The following is a 23,143-nucleotide window of genomic DNA, read 5'->3' as shown; positions in this document are numbered from 1 at the left end:
TAAACTATAATTAAAAAATTAAAAAATGAGCCCTGGCTGGTGTCACTCAGTGGACTGAGCACCAGCCTGCAAACCAAAGGGTTGCCGGTTCGATTCCCAGTCAGGGCACATGCCTGGGTTGCAGGCCAGGTCCCCAATAAGAGGTGTATGAGAGGCAACCACACATCATGTTTCTCTCCCTCTCTTCTCCTTCCCTTCCCCTCTCTCTAAAAATAAATAAATAAGATCTTTTAAAAATGGTTAAAAATAAATTCTAGGATATAAAACACAACTATTTTCTCATCAGTAATCAAGCATTGCAGTTAAGTGTGGAAGAGAGGAGAGTCAGCTTCCTGCTGAGTTTCCTGGAAATGCCTCCTCATGAAGCTGCCCAGGGCTTTACTCACTTGTAGAGCAGGCTGGGGGCCTTCACCGTACATTGGAAACCTTGTTCAGTCTGCACCACCTCGTAGCCATCACAGGGCTCTTCTGCACACTCCACGAAGCCTGCACAGAAACCACAACATGTTCAGAGCTGCTGCTCTGTGGACAACAGCCTTCTCCTCAGCTGTCCACCACTCTCAAGGTTTAAAAAAAATAATACACTTATACAAAGAAAAGCCAGACGTTTTACATTGTAAAGCACTGATCTAACATTTCTTGTGACGTGCTCTTAGAAGAAAAATAAAGAATAAAAAACACATGACTATTTCAAATCTTCCTGTCCTGGAACCTTGGAAAAGTAGTAGGTACATACCACTGTTTCTCCCAACTGTTTTCTCCCAGAAAGCTAAGACATAATTTTAAAAGTTTCACTGTTTTTTTACAGAGATATAATTCACATAACATAAAATTTATCCTCTTAAAATGTACAACTCTGCTGTTTTTAAGACACAAAATTCCTCCAGTGACTAAAGTATGAGTAATACTGGGAGAACTTAATAATAGCAGAGACAAAGTGAAATAAAGGAGAGCAAAGGCCCCCAAGGCATAGGGAAACAATGGGGAACATGAGGAAGATGACTAAACTACAAGGCTTAGGGCCCAATGAAAAAGCTTATAAAGCAAAAGGAAAAGAAAGCAAAGAACATGAAAGGCCCTGACAATTTATGTATTAAGCCAAAGCCCAAATTAATTAGCCTGAAAATATTTATAATCCATCTTGACTGTTTAGTTGTTATTGTTGTGATTTTTAAGATTTATTTATTTTCAGAGAGAGGGGAAGGAAAGGAAAAAGAGAGGAAGAAAAACATCAACGTGTGGTTGCCTGTCATGCGCCCCCTGATGGGGACCTGGCCCTCAACCCAGGCATATGCCCTGACTGGGAATGGAACCAGCAACCCTTTGGTTCGAAGGCTGGCACTCAGTCCACTGAGCCACATCAACCAGGGCCTGTTTAGTTTATTTCTTAAAATTATCCCTACATAATAATAAAGTTGTGAATTTGGAACTGCCTGTATATGACTACAAAGAAGAGAAAAATAACAATAAGAATAGCTAATATTATTGGGCACTGGATAAAATACTTATGTTCATTTATTTCAATAATTTATATATATTACTTCACAACTTTACAGATAAAGGAAGTTACTTTTGCCACAGAATATTAATGGTCAAATTAATGGTTAACTAAAATAACTCCTTATTACATTTAGGCCTTTGTACAAAGTGAAACGTAACGCGACTTATGAACTGCAACTGAAACCACTTCAACAAGCTCAAACACATTTGTCCCCTTGACATCAACACAAATCTATGAAAACAATCCTTTCAAATTTCCCTACGCACAAAGAAACACACTGAAACAAAACAAAGGACTGCTAATACAGTAGAGAAAACTTTTACTTCTAATCAGACCAAAGAGCAACTAGGATTACCTTGATAGAAGTCCTCATCCTCTTCTTCATGTTGGTAAGTCTGTTCTTGAATGGGATTCTTCCTATAAATCCGTCCCCCAATTCTTATAAGCTGTGGGCGCAGAACTTCCATGATATGTTCCCAAATAATATTCCAGTGAAATCCTGAAAAAATAAGTAATCACCTTACCTTTTGATCAGAGAGAAAAACCCACCCTGGCTGGTGTCACTCAGTAGAATGAACGTTGGCCTGAGAACTGAAAGGTCGCCGGTTCGACTCCCACTCAGAGCACATGCCTGGATTGCAGGCCAGGTCTCCAGCCGGGGACATGTGAGAGGCAATCAATTGATGTTTCTCTCCTTCTCTTTCCCCCTCCCTTCCCCAATCTCTAAAAAATAAATAAAGTCTTTTTTTTTTTTAAAAGAAAGAAAAACCTTCTATTATATGGATCATTATGTAGGCCTAAAAGGACATAATTGGACATCCATTCACAATACATCCTAAGCAAAAGCAACACTATTTCCATTAAACCTCCCTTCTTTATAACCTGTTTTAAGTCGATCAGTGCATTTTCCATTATATATTTCATTCCTGGCACACACTACACAGTAATTTGTAATCTATTCAGCTCTCCAAAAAAAAAAAAAAAAGATTAAAAGATTCTGAGCCCTTTATATACAGCCTGTCCATGGTTTTGAAACAAAGAGTAGACGTCTGTTTATTACTTTAACCTAAAAGGAATAAAGTGCAACCTTCTGTGTTTAACCATGTGCAAAGTGTTTCATCCTGTCTGTGCGGCATGAAAATTGAGAATTAAGGATATTAATACACTTATTTATCCTTGGGGGGCGGGGAAGCCCCTAGTACTTTCAGAAGTACATGAAATATACACCCAACAATTAGATCCAGTTGCCTATGGAAACAGTTAAAATATAACTTAACCAAAACCAATGGTTCTTCAAACCAATACATTGCTGAGGGGAGGAATCCAATTCCCAGAGACCACCGCCCAGCAAACTGCACCACCTGCTGAGAAGCCAAGCTTCTAGTCACAACTCAAGGAATCAATAATCCAGAAAACAAGGGTTGTTTATGGGCTGGCTATGTTTAAGTTAAGCCAATGTTCCTACCACATAGGTTGGATAGTCTTTAAGCCCAAAATACAGAGCTCCAAAGAAAACAGATCAATCCTTAACAAATACACTAATAGTCCAACCCTCAGCAACTAAGTCACTGTAATTGGTAGTTTGCTTACAGAACCAAGGACCGATTTGTGTTGTGAGAAATAACATACAAGGAAAAGCGACCTGAATGGAGAAGAGAGCGCATAATTAGCATAGTTTAATGATACTCCATCCTCCTTTTCCCCCCAAGACCTCTAAAAAAGAAAAAGGTTCTGCACAGATTTTAATGTCATAGGCCCTCAGACCAGGAGTTCTGGAAGAGTTGCCTCAGAAACAGCACACTCTTCACTTGCCCTCCCTATCCGGCCCACCCTGGGTACGAAACTGCTCAGAAGGAAAGGGGAATACCCAATTTAACGCTGCTACGAGGTGGCGAGTAGGAGGGAAAAGGAAGCAGAAGCCCTGAATCACAAAAGCGAGCAACAAAGACAAGCACTCCAATGTAACCGAAGAGGACTCCGCTACGGCAGGAAAACGGTGGTAGGGAGGGAGGTAAAACACCCGGAAGTCCACTCCGGAAGCGCGTTCTCCGCGCCTTTCCGCCCCGGTCACGCCCACCATTGCACGGGCGCGAGCACGCCAGGGTCCACGTCGGTGTTTGCGCGGCCGCTCTGGCTGGCCCTGGGGGCGGGGCTGTAGGGGAAAGTGCTAAAACCGTTGAGGTAAGTTTCTGAAGGCTCAGGGACTGTCAGGAGCTTGGTGGAAAGGGAGTTCATTCTTGGGATCCTACCTGCAGACACTAGAAAAATGGAGAGGCTAGGAGAAACTGGAGCTTGCCACAGAGGGCGTGTGAGAGGAAATTTTCTCAGGCCGCGATGGGCTGGGGGGTTGGGTGCGCATGCGCGCCTAGTAGGGCGCATGTGCAGTGACTCCTTGGGAAACCGATTGAAGGTGGGGGAGTGTCGTTTGGCATTTGCTTGGGAACCTCTGGAATTTTGACCCCTTCCCATTCCATCCCACCTGGTTTTAGCTGCAGCATCTGTTTTAATGGTAGTCCAGCTATTTACGTGGGACATAGTGAAACGATTTGTTGATGAGATTTAGTGATCGCTTATAATTTGGCGTTGTACCACGGTTACCTCTTTCAACGTCTTTTGACTGAGACTTGCAAAAGGAAGGAGTTTTTTTAAACAAAATAGGCATGTATCTGCTGGGAAGGAAAGTAGTTTATGAATACGAGGTGCTCCCTGTAGTATATAAAGTAAATGTTTAATCATCTTAGTGTGAACATAGCCATTCTGTGTCTCCCCAAAAATAGCATTGCTCTCCTATGAGAATCTCTTTTGCCAATAGTCTCAGCTTCCCTAATAAAACCAAACTTCAGATTATTTCATCAATGTTCATTCAACAAAATCTTACTGAGCCACCCACTTGGGCGTGGCAGGCTAGTGGAAGAAGATTGTGTAAATAGATCCACAGAGTGAGACAGAAAAGGGAACAGTAACGGACCAAGCCTCATGGCACCAAGTTTCTCTGCCACCTTCATAACCTTTGCTGGGCTGCTAGCCCTTTGTTCTGTCGTTTATTCATCATTCATGCAGGAAACATTGTGGTCCAGGTGCTGTGCTAGGCATTATTTCCTACTTGGCCATGTTGACCAGAACTCTGCTATGGCTTGAAGGTGAAAAGACAACTCCCGCCCGCTTTCCTAGATTACAGGATTTTTCCTAAGATTATGAACTTTAGAATGGAAGTGTAAAGTGCATTGATGGAGGGCATTTTTCCTCTCCCTGAGCAGACCCTTTCCCCTCTAGGAGTTTGCTGACCCAATGTCAAATTGAGGATTAGAGAATTAGAACTTTTCCCAGGAGTGTTATTAGAACATAATACATATGAAAAATAGATCTGAATAGGAAAAAAAGATTCGAGAGTAAATACCCATTAGTGATTTGGGATGCCTGATATTATTAAATATTTACTGTACCTGTAGCTGTTCCAAATGCTTTAGTTATATTAACTTTCATAACACCTTTGAGATAGGTGCTATTATTATTGTCCCCATGTTACAGATGAGGCAGCTGAGGAACAGAGAGGTTAAGTGATTTGTCCAGAGAGTCATACAGCAAAACTGGGACATGAACACAGGCCTAGAGGTTTCAGAGTCTGAGCTCCTAACAACTGCTATTTCATCTTTCACATGGCACATGACATCCAACAAAGCCATTGCTTAAAAAATGTCACAGCAAATAAGCTAAAGTCTCTATGTCTCAGTTTCGTGTTGTCATCTATAAAATGAAGGAGTTGGATTAGGTGACTTTTCGGGAATCTTATGATTCTTGTGAAATGTTTAGTTCATGTAGTAAACATTTATTTAAATCAACAGCCCCTTAGAATAGGCCAGGGATTGTTTGGTTCTGATGACAGAATGCCTGCCTTCATAGAGCAGTTACAAACTAGGCTTTATCCTAACTCCTGTTACCACCTGCTAATAGCATTCAAAATTCAACCTAAATCTATAAAGTTTGAAATTACGTAGGTATGTCTTCCACCTCAGAAAAACCCTGCTTATTTATGTTAAAAGTAACTTTGTTCTCATTCTGCTCAAAGAGCCAGTTCTCAACCCTGGCTCTTTTGTGTATTGAATGATAGTAGTTCTGCATTTGAGAAAAAAAAAGAATTAATAGAGAATTTCTTTGAATATATTTAGTTTAGAAGTCACATTGTGTCTAGCCTTTGAAGCTGTCCTCTCTCTGGCAGTCAGCTTGAGTGCTCTGCAGAGAAACTTGATTTCAAAATGTAAAGTATCACTTAACATTTGCAACTGAATAAAGCATATATCAAGGTGTAGGAAAAAGATTAGAGCTAGTCTTAGGTGAGGTATATAAACAGTTCACAGTGGGTTCTATTTTGAACTGATGGGAAATAAGACTGAGTTGCTTTCCAAAAGATAGCTACGTTGTCTATATACTTTATTTAGATCCTAGCAGGAATCCACTTAGAAAGTTGGACCTGGTCTATTATTGCTTAAGTTCTTTTTTTTTTTTTAAGATTTTACTTACTTATTTTTAGAGAAAGGAGAAGGGAGAGAGAAAAGAACCCAACTGGGAACCTGGCTTGCAACCCAGGCGTGTGCCCTGACTGGGAATTGAACCAGTGGCCCTTTGGTTCACAGGCCAGCACTCAGTCCACTGAGCCACACCAGCCAGAGCTTCTTAAGTTCTTTTTAAAGAAATTTTAAAACTTGTCAAAGCTATATTTTGAGCCAATATGGTCCAAAGGATTGGATGTGAATCTAACTTCAAAAGGTGTTGCCTCTATAAATATGAATACAATTTGGAAAGTTACAGAACTCAGAGGAAAAAAAGAAAGGTGATCTAATACAACATTGAAAATGTCACCCTGGCTGGTGTGGCTTGGTTGGAGCATCATCCCATAAACTGAAAGGTCGAGGGTTCTACCCGAGTCAGGGCACATACCTAGGTTGCTGGTTTGGTCCCCCCAGGCACCTATAGAGGCAGCCAATTAGATTGGCTGCGTTTCTCTCACATCTGTGTTTCTCTGTCTCTCTCTCTCCCTTCGTTCCCCTCTCTCTAAAATCAATGGGCATGTCCCCAGTGAGGATTAAAAATTTTTTTAAAGATTGAAAATGTTATTAATCAGTTTGCATTTTAAAATAGGCTGACATTCTTTTTTTTTTCCTGACATTCTAATTATAGCAGTGGCCTGACTCTTCCCATACCCTACTGCAGTATTAATCAGAGTTACTTAAAGGTGTATAATGAAATCAGAAACTAGGGTCTGCTTCCCTTGCAGCCTTAAATCATCATCACAAAATTAAGGAAACACAATGGCCAGATTTTCAGAAATGCACAGTACGTTATTTTCCTTGCCAGGAAACTGGATCATGCATATACCTCACATAGGATTTATGTCTGCATAGCTTTTCCTTATTTTTTCTATTTTTTTCAAAAATAAGTTTCAGGGAGGTGGAAGTGGGCAAACAGGATAAATGGTGGCAGAAAGAGACTTGACTTCAGGTGGTGAGCGTGTGATTCAGACGCAGATGATGTGCTGTGGAGGTGTATACCAGAAACCTGTATGGTTTTATTAACCAGTGTCACCCAACAAAAATTCAGTAAAAATAAATAGATAAGTTGAAACATTTTATAACAAACTTACTTATTTTGCAACTAGCAAAATTAAAAGTTCAGCTGAAATTCTCTCTGGCCATTAAAAGGGAGAATTCGTTTTAAAAAATCCATTTAAGTTATTTTTATCTTTTTTTAAATTAAACTAAAATTTACACAACATAAATTAACCATTAGCCATTTTAAAGTATACAGTTCGGCCCAGCTGGTGTGGCTCAGTGGATTGAGCACCAGCCTGGAAACCAAAGAGTCCCCAGTTGGATTTCCAGTCAGGGACATGCCTTGGTTGCAGGCCACATCTCCAGCAGAGGGTGCACAAGAGGCAACTGCACATTGATGTTTCCCTCTCTCCCTTCCTTCCCCCCTGTCTAAAAATAAAATAAAAATCAAGAGTATAATCCAGTTTAAAGTCGTTTTTTTGGTCTGAATACTAGAGCTGCACTTTTAGTATAGTAACCAATAGCCACACATGGGTACTTAAATTTCAATTAAAATTTAATAAAATTTAAAATACAGTTCTTCAGTCACACTAGTTTAATAAGCCACATGTGGCTAGTGGCTAGGCAGAAATAGAACATTAGAACATTTATAATCGCAGAAAGTTCTGTTAGCACAGTACTGGACCATTTTTTAAGGAACAAACTTTATGGAACCTTTTGTAAATGTATAGTGTAAGCTTCTGTGGCAGAGGTAGTATTTTGTTTTGAACTTTTCCAAGGAGTGATGTATTCAGTATAAATTTTTTCTTCGACATTTGACTTTTTGACTTTTTGATAGGACAAGAGATGAAACACTCTACAGCTGCTCCAATCCTGACAGGTTATAATTCTGAAATAATTCCCTGAACTACTTTGTTACAATCTTGGGACACCACCAAGTGATCAATTTGTGTATTACATTTGGATAGAAAGGTGTTTTTTTTTCTTTTTAATTTAAATAAAAGGGCCAATATATTTCCTAACCACTTCCCTTTCCTTGGGAACAGAACACAGTGTTATTCTGGGATTTTATTGGAAAATTTTATAGTGAATTTTTGCTGTGGCTTGGTTAGGATGTATCCAAGACAAACTGTCCTATGAGGCATGGTTGTCTTATCCTCATATAATTTATTTCCTCAGTCAAATTGCCACCTTGGCACAGCCCTGTCACCCCTTCATAACCCATAGGTCACCCACAGTCAGTGCCAAGCGACATAAACAGTTTACTAATGGTAGGAAGTAGTGTTTTAAGTAGAAAAACTAAGCATAAACATATCTTCATTTAAAATCCTAAGTGACATTTTGGCCTGGGACATCAATAAAAGATTGTAGGAGTAGAGAGGGTAGAAAAAAGGGGCCCTGACCAGTGTGGCTAAGTTGGTTGGGCGTTGTTCCACAAAGCAAAAAGTTGTTGGTTTGATTCCTGTTCAGGGCACATACTTGGGTTACCAGTTCCGTCCCCAGTTGGGGCACATACAGGAGGCAAACTGTCAATGTTTCTCTCTCACATCAGTGTCTCTCTCTCTCCCCTTTCTCCGTCTTCCCCTGTCTCTAAAATAAATAAAATCTCTTTTACAAAAAGAAGGGGGAGCTAATTCTTTACTAACGTACACTAGCTTTTGTGGCAGCTAGCATGAAGTGTATTCAATCTCACTCCCCTAAACTTGCCAAATTGCTGTTTTTCTAATCTGCAGTGAAGTGAGAATTCTACTAGAAAGGAAATGGCTGCCTCTTCATCATCCTCCTCAGCTGGCGGGGTCAGTGGAAGTTCTGTCACTGGATCTGGTTTCAGCGTCTCTGACCTTGCCCCACCTCGGAAAGCCCTTTTCACCTACCCCAAAGGAAGCTGGGAGATGTTAGAAGGTGATCTCATGCTGCTTTTTGCTGATAATTGGATTGAAACCTGCAATGAATGTTAATTGTAAAGACACTATTAAGTGGATTAGAGAAGAATTTGCCCTGATTTCAGCTCCACATTTCATCTTTTGTCCCCATTTCAAAATAATATCTTTTAAAACACAGATCTCCAGAATCCAGAACTTTGGAGCTAAAAAAATCTTTGGAAATTAAGGAGGCCATCTAGAGTTTATTTAGACCCAGAAAAGGTAATAGTGATTTGACCCCCGTTAAAAACATGCAGCACTGGAACCAGGAATTTTCTTGACCTCCTGCTTCAGTTCGCTTTAATCCTGGCACCAGCCGTCTCCCTGTGGATTAGTAGGTTTAAATGTATTTGTCTGATGGTAGGTTAATCTTCAGGTACATTAACCCCATAAAAGAGGGTGGTGAGAGGAAATAAAAACTAATGTCCTACTTTTACAGGTGAAGATGGCAACGCTGGCCCACTGCAGGACAGTGCTGTGTGGTGGTTCCAGCACTAGAGCTGGAATTTGCATCGTACTGCCCACCATCTTATTCAGCATGTGTTTGCACACTGGCTGGGCAAGATCAGGGCACAGACTGTAACTGTGGACTAGCATTGGTACTTGGAATTCATCAGGTTCATGTCACTTTAGGAGCTATATCCATAAATTTTTAATGGGAGCATAAAAATCACCTGAAGAGCTTATTAAAATCCACATTTCTGGCCCATCTTAGAGATTCTGATTAATCTAGGATGCCGCACAGAAATCTTCATTTTGACTAATACCCAGGGAGTCTCATGAAAATGGTCCTTAACTATTAAACTACTTATCATACTTTGAAAAAGGTCAGCAAAGAACCTATTAAGAATTCAAAATTTGCTTGATTATAGCACTTTTGTGCTTAATTATACATTGATCTTTTTTGCTTTATTGCAAATTTCAGTAAGTATATCTCTGAGAAAGATACAAAGTAATAGCTAGGTCATCTTTATTCATTTATATCAGGTATAATGAAAAGCAGAGCTTGGGGTTAAGCCAGGGCAAATAGAGGAATCATTTTGATAGGAAAATATGGAAAGACTGAGACCATAAGGCTTTCTAGAATTAGTTCAAACCATGATTAGTGAAGTAGATGACAGGGTAACATGGTAATACATCTGAAGTGTCTGTATTTCTGTCTTTGCTGTTTTCTTTAGTTGTATATTCAAGTTAGTGTCACTGTGTCTAGAGGTAATAACTGGGGCCTTGCTGACCATATTTGGCACTAAAAGTATATTATCACTTCAATTATATATAGCAGAGACCTGGTAGTAAGGAAGTTTCCCACAAAACAAATAAAAAATTAGAGGCATTTAAATTGTCTAATGAACAACAACAACAACAAAAATACATTGCTTAATGAGTTTTATAGCAGCAGAAGAGGAAATCAGTGTTTAACAGTGGGCTTTAAGATTGAAGTCATTTAAATTCTAGCTGCAGCAGGAAATTTAATACTGGAGATACCTCCATAGTCTCAGAGCTATTAGCATTCCTTGTCAATATACATCAGATTACTTAGAAACATTAAGAGAGGAAAGACTTCTGAGATTAGTCTGAATGTTGATGTTCTAACTAGTTAAGTTCTATCCATTTTTATGCCATCTCAATGTTTTATGGAGGAATGCATTGACTTTCAAGTGTAGGATGAATTTATATTATTTAAAATCACAGTGTACAGTCTTGATTCTCTTTCTTAAGTTTAAAGTTTCGCCCATATTTTAAAGTTGCTTACACTTGACAGAAATGAAAATTAGGGCAGTCCCTAAACTGTCCTGGTCAAATCAAAATCATTAAATTGAAAAGAGTACTCCTAAATGTGTGCTCAATCCACTGAGTGCTCAATCCACTGAGCCACAGCAGCCAGGGCCAATAGTTTAATTGAATATGGAAGTAAAGTAGAAAGACTTGCCCGTTCAAAGGAACAAAAACAATCAGGAATCTAGGTTGGCTGTTGTATATAATTTTAACAGGTTCAACTTGATCTTGTATCCTAAATCTAGGATAATAAACCCAAATAACCTGCAGTTAACCTTGTGAATTAACTTTTTTGTGCATTACCTGTTCTCTGATAACAGACACCTTGCATACGCTGTATACAACAATTTTCAGCATTCTCTTGCCTTTGGCTAAGATTGTCCTCACCCAATTATTAGTGAGCAAATTAGACACTGCCTTCCAGGACAGAGATGGCTGAATTTTAGTGACATTGTAGGCCACTGAAGTATAAATTATCTGACATTGTCTAATTTCCTATTATGAAGTAATTATTCTTTTAAATGAATTTACTAGCATCTTATTTATGAAGTTGCAATGGCATTAGATTTGGACAATTTACTGGACTTCTCACTATTTATAACCTTTGCTTGTCCTGAAGAGGAAAGCTGATGTATTGCTACTTGGTGTGTTATAAAGGGTTTGATTACAATTTCTAAATGGAAGACAGATTGCCCCAGGCTGACTCCTCTCTGGAGAAATTCCAGGCTTTAGATGAGCACAGATATCACATTTAATAGGATGTGGCTAAGAAGCAGTGGGCTTTGTGGTTAATGCAGAGCTGCAAATCAGCAAAAGTGTATTTCATAGGTATATATAGTGGCAAAGTGATAGTGGCAAGGCTTATAGAAAGGCATATGAAGTGCCATTTTGAAAGATTAGTTTACATCCTTTTGCTTCGAAGTTTATTACCAAGGGAAATATGCAAGTGTTATAATTTAAGTATTTTATCCTAATAGTGCCAATGATTAAATATAACTAGAAAGTAGCACTTCCAAGAGCTTCCAAATACATCTCAGCCTGATTCTTAGGGCCCATAATCCCCACTGCCTTGTTTGAAATCCTAAAGTTCAGCATACTTCAGGATCAAACCGGCTGAGAAGTGAGCTGTATGCTTTACTCTTTTTAAAATAAAACTTGTTATAATTTGACTCTTAAGCAAGGATATGAATAGATTCATGAGCACTGGTATATCTACATAGAAGAGTCAGAATCATTGGTGTCAGGTATCACATAGTTCCTCTTCCTGTACTGGACTTCACTGTTACTTGCAGCCCAATTATCTAAAACTCACAGTGATATCATCAGCTTACCTAGATCTTTAAACTGGACAGTCAGTATATTCAGTTAATTGAAAATAATGTTTTGCTCAGTGTAGGTGATCTACTCACAGATGACGTAACATTCAGCCAGAGGAATAGGAGTAGGAGGAGAAGATAGGATCATATCCCATATAGCACAATATATAGAAAAGAGGTTGAATATTTTTAGTATATTTTACTGATTATACTATTACAGATGTCCCAATTTTTCCCCCTTTTCCCCCCTCCACCAGTACTCCCTTCCCTCCAACAATCCCTCACCTTAGTTCATGTCCATGGGTTGTGCAAGTAAGTTCTTTGGCTTCTCCATTTCCCATACTATTTTTTTTAAGAATTCTTTTCTTATAATTTTAAAGATTTTATTTATTTATTCTTGTAGAGAAAGGGGAAGGGAAGAAGAAAGAGAGGGAGAGTTCTGGCTGGCGTAGCTCAGTGGATTGAGCGCGGACCTGCAAACCAAAGGGTTGCCAGTTCATTTCCCAGTCAGGGTACATGCCTGGGTTGCAGGCCAGGTCCCCAGATCAGGGCGCGTGAGAGGCAACCACATATTGATGTTTCTCTTCCTCTCTTTCTCTAAAAATAAATAAAATATTTTTTTAAAGAAAGAAAGAGAGGGAGAAAAGCATGTGCCCTGACTGGGAATCAAACTGGTGACCCTTTGGTTTGCAAGCCCACATTCAATCCACTAAGGCACACAAGGGTCGATACTATTCTTAACATCTCCCTGTCTGTTTTGTACCTACCAATTATGCCTCTTAATCCCTGCATCTTTCCCCAACCCCATTTTCCCCCTTCCCCTCATAGCTGAAAACCCTCCAAATGATCTCCATCTCTATAATTCTGTTTCTGTTCTGGTTGTTTGCTTATTTTGTTTTTGTTTTTTAGATTCAGTTGTTAATAAGTGTGAATTTGTTGTCATTTTAATGTTCATAGTTTTGATCCTTTTCTTAAATAAGTCCCTTTAACATTTCATGTAATAATGGCTTGGTGATGATGAACTACTTTAGCTCTACCTTGTCTGGGAAGCACTTTATTTGCCCTTCCATTCTAAATGAAAACTTTGCTGAATAGAGTAATCTTGGATGTAGGTCCTTACTTTTCATGATTTTGAATACTTCTTGCCAGTCCCTTCTTGCCTGCAAGGTTTCTTTTGAGAAATCAGCTGACAGTCTTATGGGCACTCCTTTTTAGTAACTGCTTTTCTCTCTTTACCTTTAACCTTTGGCATTTTAATTATGATGTGTCTTGGTGTGTTCCTCTTTGGGTCCAATTTGTTTGGGACTCTCTGTGCTTCCTGGACATGTCTGTTTCCTTCACCAAATTAGGGAAGTTTTCTTTTTTTTTTTTTTCCCCAAATAAGTTTCAATTTCTTGCTCTTCCTCTTCTCCTTCTAGCACACAGATGTTGGCATGTTTAAAGTTGTCGCATATGTCCCTAAGCGTCTCCTCGTTTTTGTGGGGTTTTTTTTTTTAATTCTTATATCTTCTATCTGTTCTGGTTAAATGTTTATTTCTTCCTTTTGTTTCAAATTGTTGATTTGAATCCCAACTTCCTTTTTTTCACTGTTGATTCCCTGTATATTTGTTCTTCACTTCACTTAGTGTATCCTTCATTTCTTCCTTTATTTGTGGCCATACTCAGTAAATTCTGTGAGCATCCTGATCACCAGTGTTTTGAACTCTGTATCTGATAGGTTGGCTTATCTCTTTTTTGTTTAGTTCTTTTCCTAGGGTTTTGTTCTGTTCTTTCATTTGGGCCATATGTCTTTGCCTCCTCAATTTGGTGGCCTCCCTGGTTTGTTTCTGTACTAGGTAGAGCTGCTTTACTCTCTGGTCTTAGTAGCATAGCCTGTGTAGAAAAGGCACCTGTAAATTGTGTGGGGTGGGGCCTTAGGTAGTTGCCAGGGCAGGGCAGCCACTTCACTGCTTTGTGGTTCTGTGGGGAGAGGAACTCAGAGAGGGGTCATTGCCACTGTCTGCCTCCTGGAGGCCTGCCGGCACTCATCCCACATCAGTCACCTCGCCCACCTCCTGTATGCAGTTGGAGCCATTCCAACTGCATGGGGTTTAGATACAATCTAAGCCTGTGCAGACCCTTTAGTGGCCAAATCTGCAATTTCTTCACAGCCCAGGCCACCACTGGTGTTTACAGTCAAAAGTAATAGGCGTTATCTTTCTGGTGCTGGAATGCTGGGCTGTGCAGTGTGGCCTGAGACTGGGCTCGCTCACTCCTACGGTATCCTTCCTGATTTATGCACCACACATGGACTGCCCTTTCACTGCCACTGCACCTCTCCACACTGTACAGCGTCATCTCCACCCTAGCTGTGCAATTCCGCCCCTCCTACCTGTCTGGATGAATGTGGCTTCTTTAAATCCTTGGTGTCAGACTTCCATACAGCTCGATTTTCTGACAGTTCTAGGTGTATTTGTTCTTGAGATTGGTTGTATATTTTTAAATTTTTATTATTATTTTTAGGAGAGAGGAACAGGGAGAGGAAAAGATGAAGAGAAACATCAATGGTGTGGTGCTTCTCACACTCCACCTACTGGGGGATCTGGGCCGCAACCCATGCATGTGCCCTGACTAGGAATTGAACTGGTGACCCTTTGCTTCTCTCTCCAGCCCTCAGTCCACTGAGCCACACCAGCCAAGGCTGGTTGTAATTCTTTCTATGGTTGTGCAAGGAGGTGTAGCATGTCTACCTATGCCTCCATCTTGACCTGAAATCTGGAAATTCTTCCTTCTCTTTGGTACTTGTTTGTGTGGATAATGTCATTTACCCACAAGAAGGGGAGATTTCTCTCTCACTTCTTGCTGTCTCCTTTGTTTTCAGTGCTGTTTGCACATTTGTGAGAGGCACGCCACTTGTTGAGGAAACAAGAATGGAATTGTCTGGGTCTTGGTTCTTCTTTTACTTTAAATCACATGCCCAGAGGTGAGAACAGGACCCATTCCAAAGGTGATGAGAGGCGAAAAAGAGGTTGAATTTAATAAATACTTTCCCTCAAATACACATCACTTTATGAAGTAAATTATATTTGAAGTCATACATAATATGTTTGAAAAATACTATATTTTGCCTTTTTGAATCAATTTTGATGATAATTACTGGACAAAAGAAGCCCTCTTTTGCTGGTTGTATATTTAAGCCATCTGGACACGTAGCTGTGTTTTTCTATTGTTTACCGTGACTTCTGAAATAAGGTCTGCCTTGTGTAAAATTCGGCCTGGAGCCAGAATGTGTCAGCCCTAACTCCTTGTCACTTAATACCTGGCTGACACACCAGCCCATGACTGATGGGTGAGTGCTTGGCACCTAGCAGTGCTGGCACGAACTGCCATCAAACAGAGAGCTGCGTCCTCTCCCTCCATTTGTTTTAGGATTTTTGCAGTAAAATACCTTCTCCAAATGTTTGCGCTACCCTTCTAAAAGTCACATTTTCCAACATGAACTCTTTGTCTTTTGGGGTGTGTTTTGCTGCATTGGCCCTTGCTGACGGGGAATAACATGAAATCGCTTATATTTCACAATCTTCTTCCAAATGCCATGGTGACTGAGTTAGCTACCTCCTTTTGCCAGTTCTTGGCACCAGTACAGTGCTAGGTTCTGGAAGTTGCACTATACTCTTATCGGCATCCAAATTGCAGTGTTTTGGTTCAGTTGGAAAATCAAGGTTACAATTTGCGGTGACAGAATGAGATTTCCCAGCAGTGTTTTGTCATGGTCATAGTGATGTAATTTGATATACTAAAAAGTCAACAACAGCTATTTTTCCCCCAGCTTACTCTTTAGAATGAAAATGATTTAGAGTTTTGGCATACATTTGTATTTTGATAGCACAGCGTTCACATGGCCAAATGTGTCAGCTGTCAGTGTTTGCCTGACATGCAGAATAGAAGAATATTAAGAAATTATCAAAGCCCTGACCAGGTAGCTCAGTTGGTTAGAGCATCATTCCAATACACCAGGGTTGTGGGTTCAATCCCTAGTCAGGTACATATAAGAAACAACCAATGAATTCATGAAGTAAGTGGAACAACAAATTAATATTTCTCTCCCCCCTGCCGCCCTCCCTCCCTCTCCCTCTCCCTTCCTCTGAAATCAATAAATAAAAATTTTTAAAGAACTATCAGGTTTGAGGGAGGGGTGAATGTTGACCAGGACATGAGACTGAGGTTTTTTTGTTTGTTTGTTTTTTAAACACTATTTTTAAATTCTTAAACAAGTAGAGGAACTATTTTAATATTCTAGGTATAGAAGAAGTAGCTTTTATAACAGACCAGAGTTAGTTCTAAATGAAACATAAGCCCTCTTTGTAAACACTGAAAAGTAGACCCTGAATGTTAAAAGCAGGGAAAAGAATGGGCATGTTCTCTCAGTTTACAGCCGTCACAGGACTCTTTGAGCAGGTGAAAACTTGTTCTCTTTTGTGTGCAGATGGCTCTGAGAGATTCCTCTGTGAATCTGTTTTCAGCTATCAAGTGGCATCTACACTGAAACAGGTGAAACACGGTAAGTACATGAGTGTTGTGGACTTAACTGTGAGAATAAATGTTTGGGGGGCATGCAGCTAGAGGAAGATTCAGAAAGGTCAGTGTGCTTTGTGACAGACTTCTGAAATTCAGTGAGGCTGTTTAAGTGGACTTGCTAAGATTACCTGCAGACGAGAACATTCCAAATCCTTAATCCAGGCATAATGTCCTCATTAAGGCTTAAAGTTGAAGTCAAAAGGGTTGGTTTTCCAGGGGAAGTGCTTCCTATTGTTTTTTTCCTTTCCTTTCTGAAACCTTCTTTTACCATTGTCCTCCACTGGTTATCACCATCACTTCATCTTTAAGTATGTAATACCTCATGATTTACTGCACTCTAAGATCCTGGGAGTACCTTTTCTGTTCCATCATGCCTTACCAGGCCTCCATTTATTCATCAGGGAGCTATGTTCTCCCACCAGACCATTTCACCATTGAAGTCATAATGTCAGAAGAGCTACAATTGCCTGTAACCCTAGGATTTTAGTATGCATCACTGTGGCATGGAGGATGAGTACTACTTTTAAAAATTAAGTATTCTGCCCTGGCTGGTATGGCTCAGAAGATTGAGCACTAGACTTGCGAACCAAAGGGTCGCTGATTCAATTCCCACTCAGGGCACATGCCTGGGTTGCAGGCTGGGTCCCCAGTAGGGAGGCGCTCAAGAGGCAACCACACATTGATGTATCTCTCCCCCTCTTTCTCCCTCCCTTCCCCTCTCTAAAAATAAATAAAATCTTTAAAAAAATTAAGTCTTTGACCAACATAGAACAAGATCCCATTACTAGAATATTGAGGGGAAAAACTCCTTGTAGAAATTTCTTTTAAACCAGTCACTATATTGGTGGTTGGTGGCTGTCTCATGAGAAATACATTCACTGTAGTACCACCTTGACTCTTTACAGATCAGCAAGTTGCTCGGATGGAAAAACTGGCTGGTTTGGTAGAAGAGCTGGAGGCAGATGAATGGCGGTTTAAACCCATCGAGCAGTTGCTGGGGTTCACACCCTCTTCGGGTTGACCATGACTCCGGTGTACACAGCAAGTGCAGGGCCAGCGAGGGACTTTCCGCACAGCTTGCATAGCCATCCAGAGACTCACAGTCCCATTGCTGACTGCTCATTCACATCAATACTTGGTTTCTCTGTAGCTGTCCACAAGCAACAAACATTTAAATGTGTGATCACACAGGGAAAATTTGTGTTTATTTGTTTATAAAAAGCATTGAGAATTACATTAAGACAGTCTGCATCGGAGAACCAAGAGGCTCGGGTTTAAGAGATTTATAAAACTTCACAAGCTGGGTAGATTACATGCTGGAACTGGCCAGCTAAACTCGGCTTCTGGCATTCATGCAGTGCATGGGATCCTCACCAGTCAAGTCTAGGTCAGGATCTGGAGTTGTAAAATCCAGCATTTCTGACCTGAAACATTGTTTTTTGCAGATGAATGTGATTTCAACTCAGGACCTGTCTAAATATGGAATTTGTAAATGATTGGGGTTTTTTCTATTTTTAGACATCTAATTCTATAGATTCTTTTTCTAACCTAGATATGCCAGTGCAGGCAAAAAGAACTGTTTCTTAAATGTTACGGTGCATGTAAGAATCAAGCAGTGAGCAAAGTCCTTTAAACACAGAAATCCTCTTGTTGGTGGGCTCAAGCAATTCTGTAGCAAATAAATCCTCTGAAAGCCCCAGATTGGTTTCTTTATCCTTGCAAAGTCTCAGGGCTTTGGGATGGAGGGAAGAGCTCAGATTATTTTTTATAAGAATAAAATCTGAAAACTCTCCTAAACAAATGGTAGATTTGCTTTATCTCAGGGATATTTGTCTTTATAAAAGCATATGAATTTATCTTATCAATATCTGAGTAGGTTTTTTGTGATGGAGAAAAACTCGAAAAGCTAACATACCCTTCGTTCTCCCTCATGGGGCCCAGGGTCCACACTGCACAGTTAGAGAATCGTATTGATTAGATTTTATGCAAATTTCACCTCAGAAACATTTGCCTTTCTCCTCATTAATAACTTTTACTTGACCTGCTTTTAGAGTTGCTTCTTTATGAATAAATATAATCCCAGCGGCAATTGGCCTTAATCTCAGGGGTTCAAAGTGTTTAATACACACTACCTGACAGGGAGGTGGCGACCTCACTGAATCAGTGAGGACAGAGACGGTGCAGACCTGCTCAGGGTCACGTAGCCCAGGCAGAAGAGGATCTTGGAACCTGGAATAGGTCAGCTGGTTGATAATCCAGCCCACTGCTCTTGCCTCTAAAGCACATCGGATCACAAAAATGACTGGCCCACAAACTCATCTGTTTCTATATTAATACTTCTTAACCCACACAAGCTCCATGTTTGAAAACTAGTGAGGTTCCTAACATACTTTTTAGCATCAACCATGTGAATTATTACCAAAGGAAAAAAATAGAAATATGTAGACTGCAATGAATCTTCAAATCACTTTCAATGACATCTTAGAAGCAATCACTAATTTTCCCTCATTGGCTTCTTTAACTGTACAACACTGTTTCAGCTCATCTTTACCTTTTGGTAGTTGAACTTACGAGATTTTTTTTTCTCTTTAAATTGGACATGTCTTTTTGCAGCCTTAGAAATTGAAGAGACGCTAAGGTTGAACAGAAATGCTGTCTGAAGTGTCTTCCACATTGATCATTCAGCTGCTGCTTGAGTGCTGCCAGGAAAAAGACCCTCACCTTTTTTTAAGACTGCCCCTCCATCTCCGCACCTTTCCGCTGGTTATGTTTCATCATCTGCAACTCCTGTTACCATGCTTTGGGCCTAGAGATGGACCTTGTTGCTCATCTGTCATCTCAGTAACACTAAAACTTGAAGCTCAGAGTGAGCATTCCTTACCAAGGCTGCACAGCTAAGTAAATGGCCATTTGGATTTGAACTCAAAGTCTGCCAGACTCCAAAGATGAGATTATTTTAGATGCATGATGCTGCACCCCACTGAGCCCATCCCAGTGCCTTATACGAAGACAAAAGCCTAAAACTTTTTTTTGTGAATGAATCAACTACCTGCAAAAACTAAGTCGTGTTCCAGTACTTGGTGATAAGAGGTCTCAAGCACAATGAAGGAACAGCCTCTTTAAATACTGATAGGAATTAGTTGTGTGTTTGGGCCTACATAACCTTTTAAGATCCAGCATGGTGAAAATAGTTAGGGCCTTGAGGGACACCTGAGTGAGTGAGGAGGGAGGTGAGAAGGCAGGTGGCAGCTAGCCATCCTCGAGAGCTGATGGCCACAGTACCACTGTGCATAAGGCCCTCTGTGGTTTCCAAAGCATTTCACACGCAGTGTGTTGACTCTCACATCAACCCTATAAGATAAATGAGGTAATAATTTTGCAGTTAAGGAAACAAGCACAGAGAAGGTAAGGTATTATAGTTAAGCAAGGGGGCTGGGTCCTTCAGATGTTTTTCTCTATGCCTTCCAGTTCATCACATACTAGAAAATTTGAAGGCAATATTTGCTGTTAATAAAGAATTAGTCATCTCAATCTGATATGTAATTATATATAACTTGTCACATGGTAGGGGGACATAAATAGACCCTTTACACAAACAAAAATTTTACTTTTCGACTTCACAGTTTGCAACTGGTCAGAGAGTCTCAGAATTTTAGATCTGGGAGAGACCTTAGAGATCACATAGTTCATCCCCCAGTTTACAGATAGGACATCAAGACCTTGTCTGTCTCATTCTCTGCCATACACTCAGCACCTAGAATACCGCCTGGCACATGGTAGGTGTGGGATAGGTGTTTGCTGAGTGGATGTATAAATTTGTTGTGTGCTCACTCTGTTTTAGAAGCTGTGACAGCTCTCTCCAGTGCAACACCCACAGTAGAGTGACGCCTTGGTAACTGAGATGGGTAGTGAGCAGAGCCCAGAATACCCAGGTCTGAGCCGGGAGCTCTCCATAGTGCTATGCTGACAGGTGGAAGCTGTGGAGTAATTGGAAACTGTGCCAAAGCAGTCATGTCTCACACAGTGCCACCCATGTGAGGAGCCAAGGCCAATGACGCAGGTGGCTCCCTGCCCTTCCCATGGACTGCTGCACAGACACCCAGTGGCAATGCCATGTGTCTGCATCCACGACTCTTCACCTCAAGACACATTAATTTCGCCAGTCTGGCAAGTTTCCCTAAAGGAGCTGTTTTCCAGAATCAGCTTGTTTCATTTTTATAATATAAGCTCTTTAGGTCATGTAATGAAACAACATACAGTTTACTACCAGCAACAATATAGGGAATGACCCTTTCCAAATGTCTGTTATTCATTCAACAGACAATTATTGTGCACTTACTGGTGTCTAGCATCTGCTAGTTGAGGATATGCTGTCAAACAAGACACAGCCACCAACCTTGAGTTTATAAATATATTAAGAAAGACAAAAGGGTAATTTTAAGTGTAAAAACTGTCTGAAAGGAGAAAGCATGAAATGCTGTAAATCAGAGACAGCTAATCCAGCTGAGCCAGAGAAGCTTCCGTAGAAGGATGATGTTTAGGCTGAGACTTGAAGAACAAGTAACTAAGGTGGGAAGGAAGGACTTTTCAGGTGGAAGGAATAAAATATGCAGAGACCCAAGGGTGAGAAAGAGCATCATGCTTTTGTGGGGCTGCAGGTACTTTGTCATGGCAGGGCCTTAGAATGTAAGGGCAAGACCGGATTGGACCTCATCAATGAGAGAACTGTGGGGAACCATTAAGTGGTTTTCAAGTGAGGGAATGAAACATCTGATTCCACTTCAGAAGTTTTAGTTGGAGGGAGTGGTGACAAATGAGTGACAGTACGATTCAGATCCTTTAGGAAGCTGTTGTGGGCAGCCAGGTGAGAGATCACTGCGACTTTAGTTAAAGATGTGGAGACAGGATGGGTTTGATTTGAAAGTTGTTCAAAAAGTATATAAGGACTGGATGACGGGTCAGACTTGGAGACCTCAGGAAGGAAACCCTGGTTTCATGGGTCAGAGCTGAGGGACTGGTGGAACTATTCACTGAGACAGAGGTACAGAAAAAGGAATGGCCTCAAGGAGATGTCCAACAAGCAGATGACAAGCAGGTGGGACTCACCAGCCTAGAGATGTTTATTAAATCAAAGATAGGCCTGGGTAGAATTCCCCAGGAAGAGGGCCCATGGACTGAGAAGACAATTGGACCAAGGAAGGACCAGATCCCTGAGAGACCCTAACATGGGCCCTGCAAGGGACAGGCAGAGGAGGAGGAGCCCAGGGAAGAAAGCTAGAAACCCAGGAGTATGGCATCAGGGAAACCAGGGGGAAAGGACATTTTCAGAAGGAGGCTGCAAAGAGCAGTATCTGGTGTAGCCAAGCAATTCTGTGAGATAAGGGAGAGAGAAGGTCTTTGGATTTTACCGGGGAGATTGCTGGGAGACCTTGTCTCAAAAGCAGCCAGCCGTCTTAGTGGTGTGGTGGAGGCAAAGCCAGACTGTGTGGGTGGAGGCTGAGTAGAAAGTGAAAACTTGGGGCCAAATCTAGGCAGCACTTTCAACAGGAAGGGGAGGTAAAAATGAGAGGGTGACAGTTAAAGGAGGACACCAGTCAAGACATTTGTGTTTTATGATGGCAGAGGTCAAAGACAAAGGGGATGATTGAGGGTGTAAGGACCTAAGGAAGTGGAAGGGGGTGGGACCCAGAGCCCAGCTGCAGTGATTGCTCTAGGGGGAGGGAGGGCGAAAAGGGGAGTGCTGATGTGGGGGAATGTGTGGGTGAGGTGGCAGGAAGTTGAAGGAGTTCCCATCAGATGGCTCTGTTTTCTCTGTGCAGGAGAAAGCAAGTTGGTCTACTGCCTGTGTAAGGGGCCAGGGAGGTGGAACAGTGGACACTGGGAATAGTGTGAAGGATGGGAGAGAGCCGGCCAAGCACATTTACGGGGCAGCTGCAGTGAGAGTCCCTGAATTTGCAATGGCACCATCTTTGGGGAAATATACCAGCAGCTCCTAGCAGCCTGGCAGTAGGAATGGAAAAAATGAACAGTTGGTGGTTATAGTTTTGCATGGTAAAGGCAAAAGGGTAAGCAAATTGCTAGTCTAGAGCAAGCAAGGGAAGGAAGCGAAAACAAGTGGTCATGAGAGAAACCAAGAGTCAAACATTTACTGAGGGCCTATTAAATCTCTAGTAATATGCAGGGAAACAGAAATACGAAGACAGGGCAATAGTTTCCAAAACTGGCTGTGCCTCAGAATCAAGCTTACTAAAAATGCACACTCCCTGGCCTCATTCCTGGGGTTCCATAGGTCTCCGGAGGGAGGGCTCATATGACTCTTCTGTAGCCAGGTTTGGAAACCACTTGGTCCAATAGAAAAAGACCAGTAAACAGACATGGAATACACACAGTGCCATAACCCTGTGACTCTGGTCGGTACAGGCTGCTGTGGAAGCCAAGGGGGCTCGGAGGTGGGCGGAGGGGATTGTAGAGAGGGGGGGGGGGGGGGGGGGGGGGGGGGGGGGGGGGTGGACAAAGAAACAAAAA

General features: G+C 41.1%; 2 protein-coding genes across 8 annotated transcripts in view; one reads left to right on the top strand and one right to left on the bottom strand.

Moving 5' to 3' along the window:
• Positions 1-3,852, bottom strand: part of ASCC1 (activating signal cointegrator 1 complex subunit 1) — a 121,208-nt gene extending 117,356 nt beyond the window's left edge. For 3 of the 5 annotated variants that reach the window (XM_036026821.1, XM_036026822.1, XM_036026823.1), the window contains exons 1-3: positions 3,751-3,852; positions 1,857-2,000; positions 387-486 (exon numbers count right to left, since the gene is read on the bottom strand). In XM_036026821.1, coding sequence (XP_035882714.1) covers positions 387-486; positions 1,857-1,968 — 212 coding nt within the window. In that variant the 5' untranslated portion in view covers positions 1,969-2,000; positions 3,751-3,852. Of the gene's footprint in view, positions 1-386; positions 487-1,856; positions 2,001-3,368; positions 3,527-3,750 lie in introns of those variants that run through there. The other 2 variants (XM_036026824.1, XM_028511412.2) reach the window with 2 other exon arrangements.
• ANAPC16 (anaphase promoting complex subunit 16) lies at positions 3,574-19,042 on the top strand. 3 transcript variants are annotated; one of them, XM_028511413.2, is made up of 4 exons: positions 3,574-3,682; positions 8,781-8,949; positions 16,527-16,601; positions 17,524-19,042. In XM_028511413.2, exons 2-4 carry the CDS (start codon positions 8,808-8,810, stop codon positions 17,637-17,639), a joined length of 333 nt encoding a protein of 110 aa, XP_028367214.1. In that variant the 5' UTR covers positions 3,574-3,682; positions 8,781-8,807; the 3' UTR covers positions 17,640-19,042. The 3 variants fall into 3 exon arrangements, with proteins under 3 accessions (XP_028367214.1, XP_028367215.1, XP_035882719.1); XM_036026826.1 differs by lacking the exon at positions 3,574-3,682 and adding an exon at positions 3,910-4,010; XM_028511414.2 differs by lacking the exon at positions 16,527-16,601 and having other exon boundaries at positions 3,577-3,682.
• The last annotated feature ends 4,101 nt before the right edge of the window (positions 19,043-23,143 follow it).

This window comes from Phyllostomus discolor, chromosome 5 (assembly GCF_004126475.2).
Source record: "Phyllostomus discolor isolate MPI-MPIP mPhyDis1 chromosome 5, mPhyDis1.pri.v3, whole genome shotgun sequence".
Lineage (NCBI taxonomy): Eukaryota > Metazoa > Chordata > Mammalia > Chiroptera > Phyllostomidae > Phyllostomus > Phyllostomus discolor.
The sequence above is the reverse complement of the archived record's forward strand: the minus strand, read 5'-3'. Positions and strand labels throughout refer to the sequence as shown.

Coding starts and splice junctions, on each gene's coding strand:
- ANAPC16 (XM_028511413.2), top strand. CDS start 8,808: ATGGCTGCCTCTTCATCATCCTCCTCAGCTGGCGGGGTCAGTGGAAGT. Junction 8,950..16,526: donor AAGCTGGGAGATGTTAGAAG/GTGATCTCATGC, acceptor TTTTGTGTGCAG/ATGGCTCTGAGAGATTCCTC. Junction 16,602..17,523: donor ACTGAAACAGGTGAAACACG/GTAAGTACATGA, acceptor GACTCTTTACAG/ATCAGCAAGTTGCTCGGATG.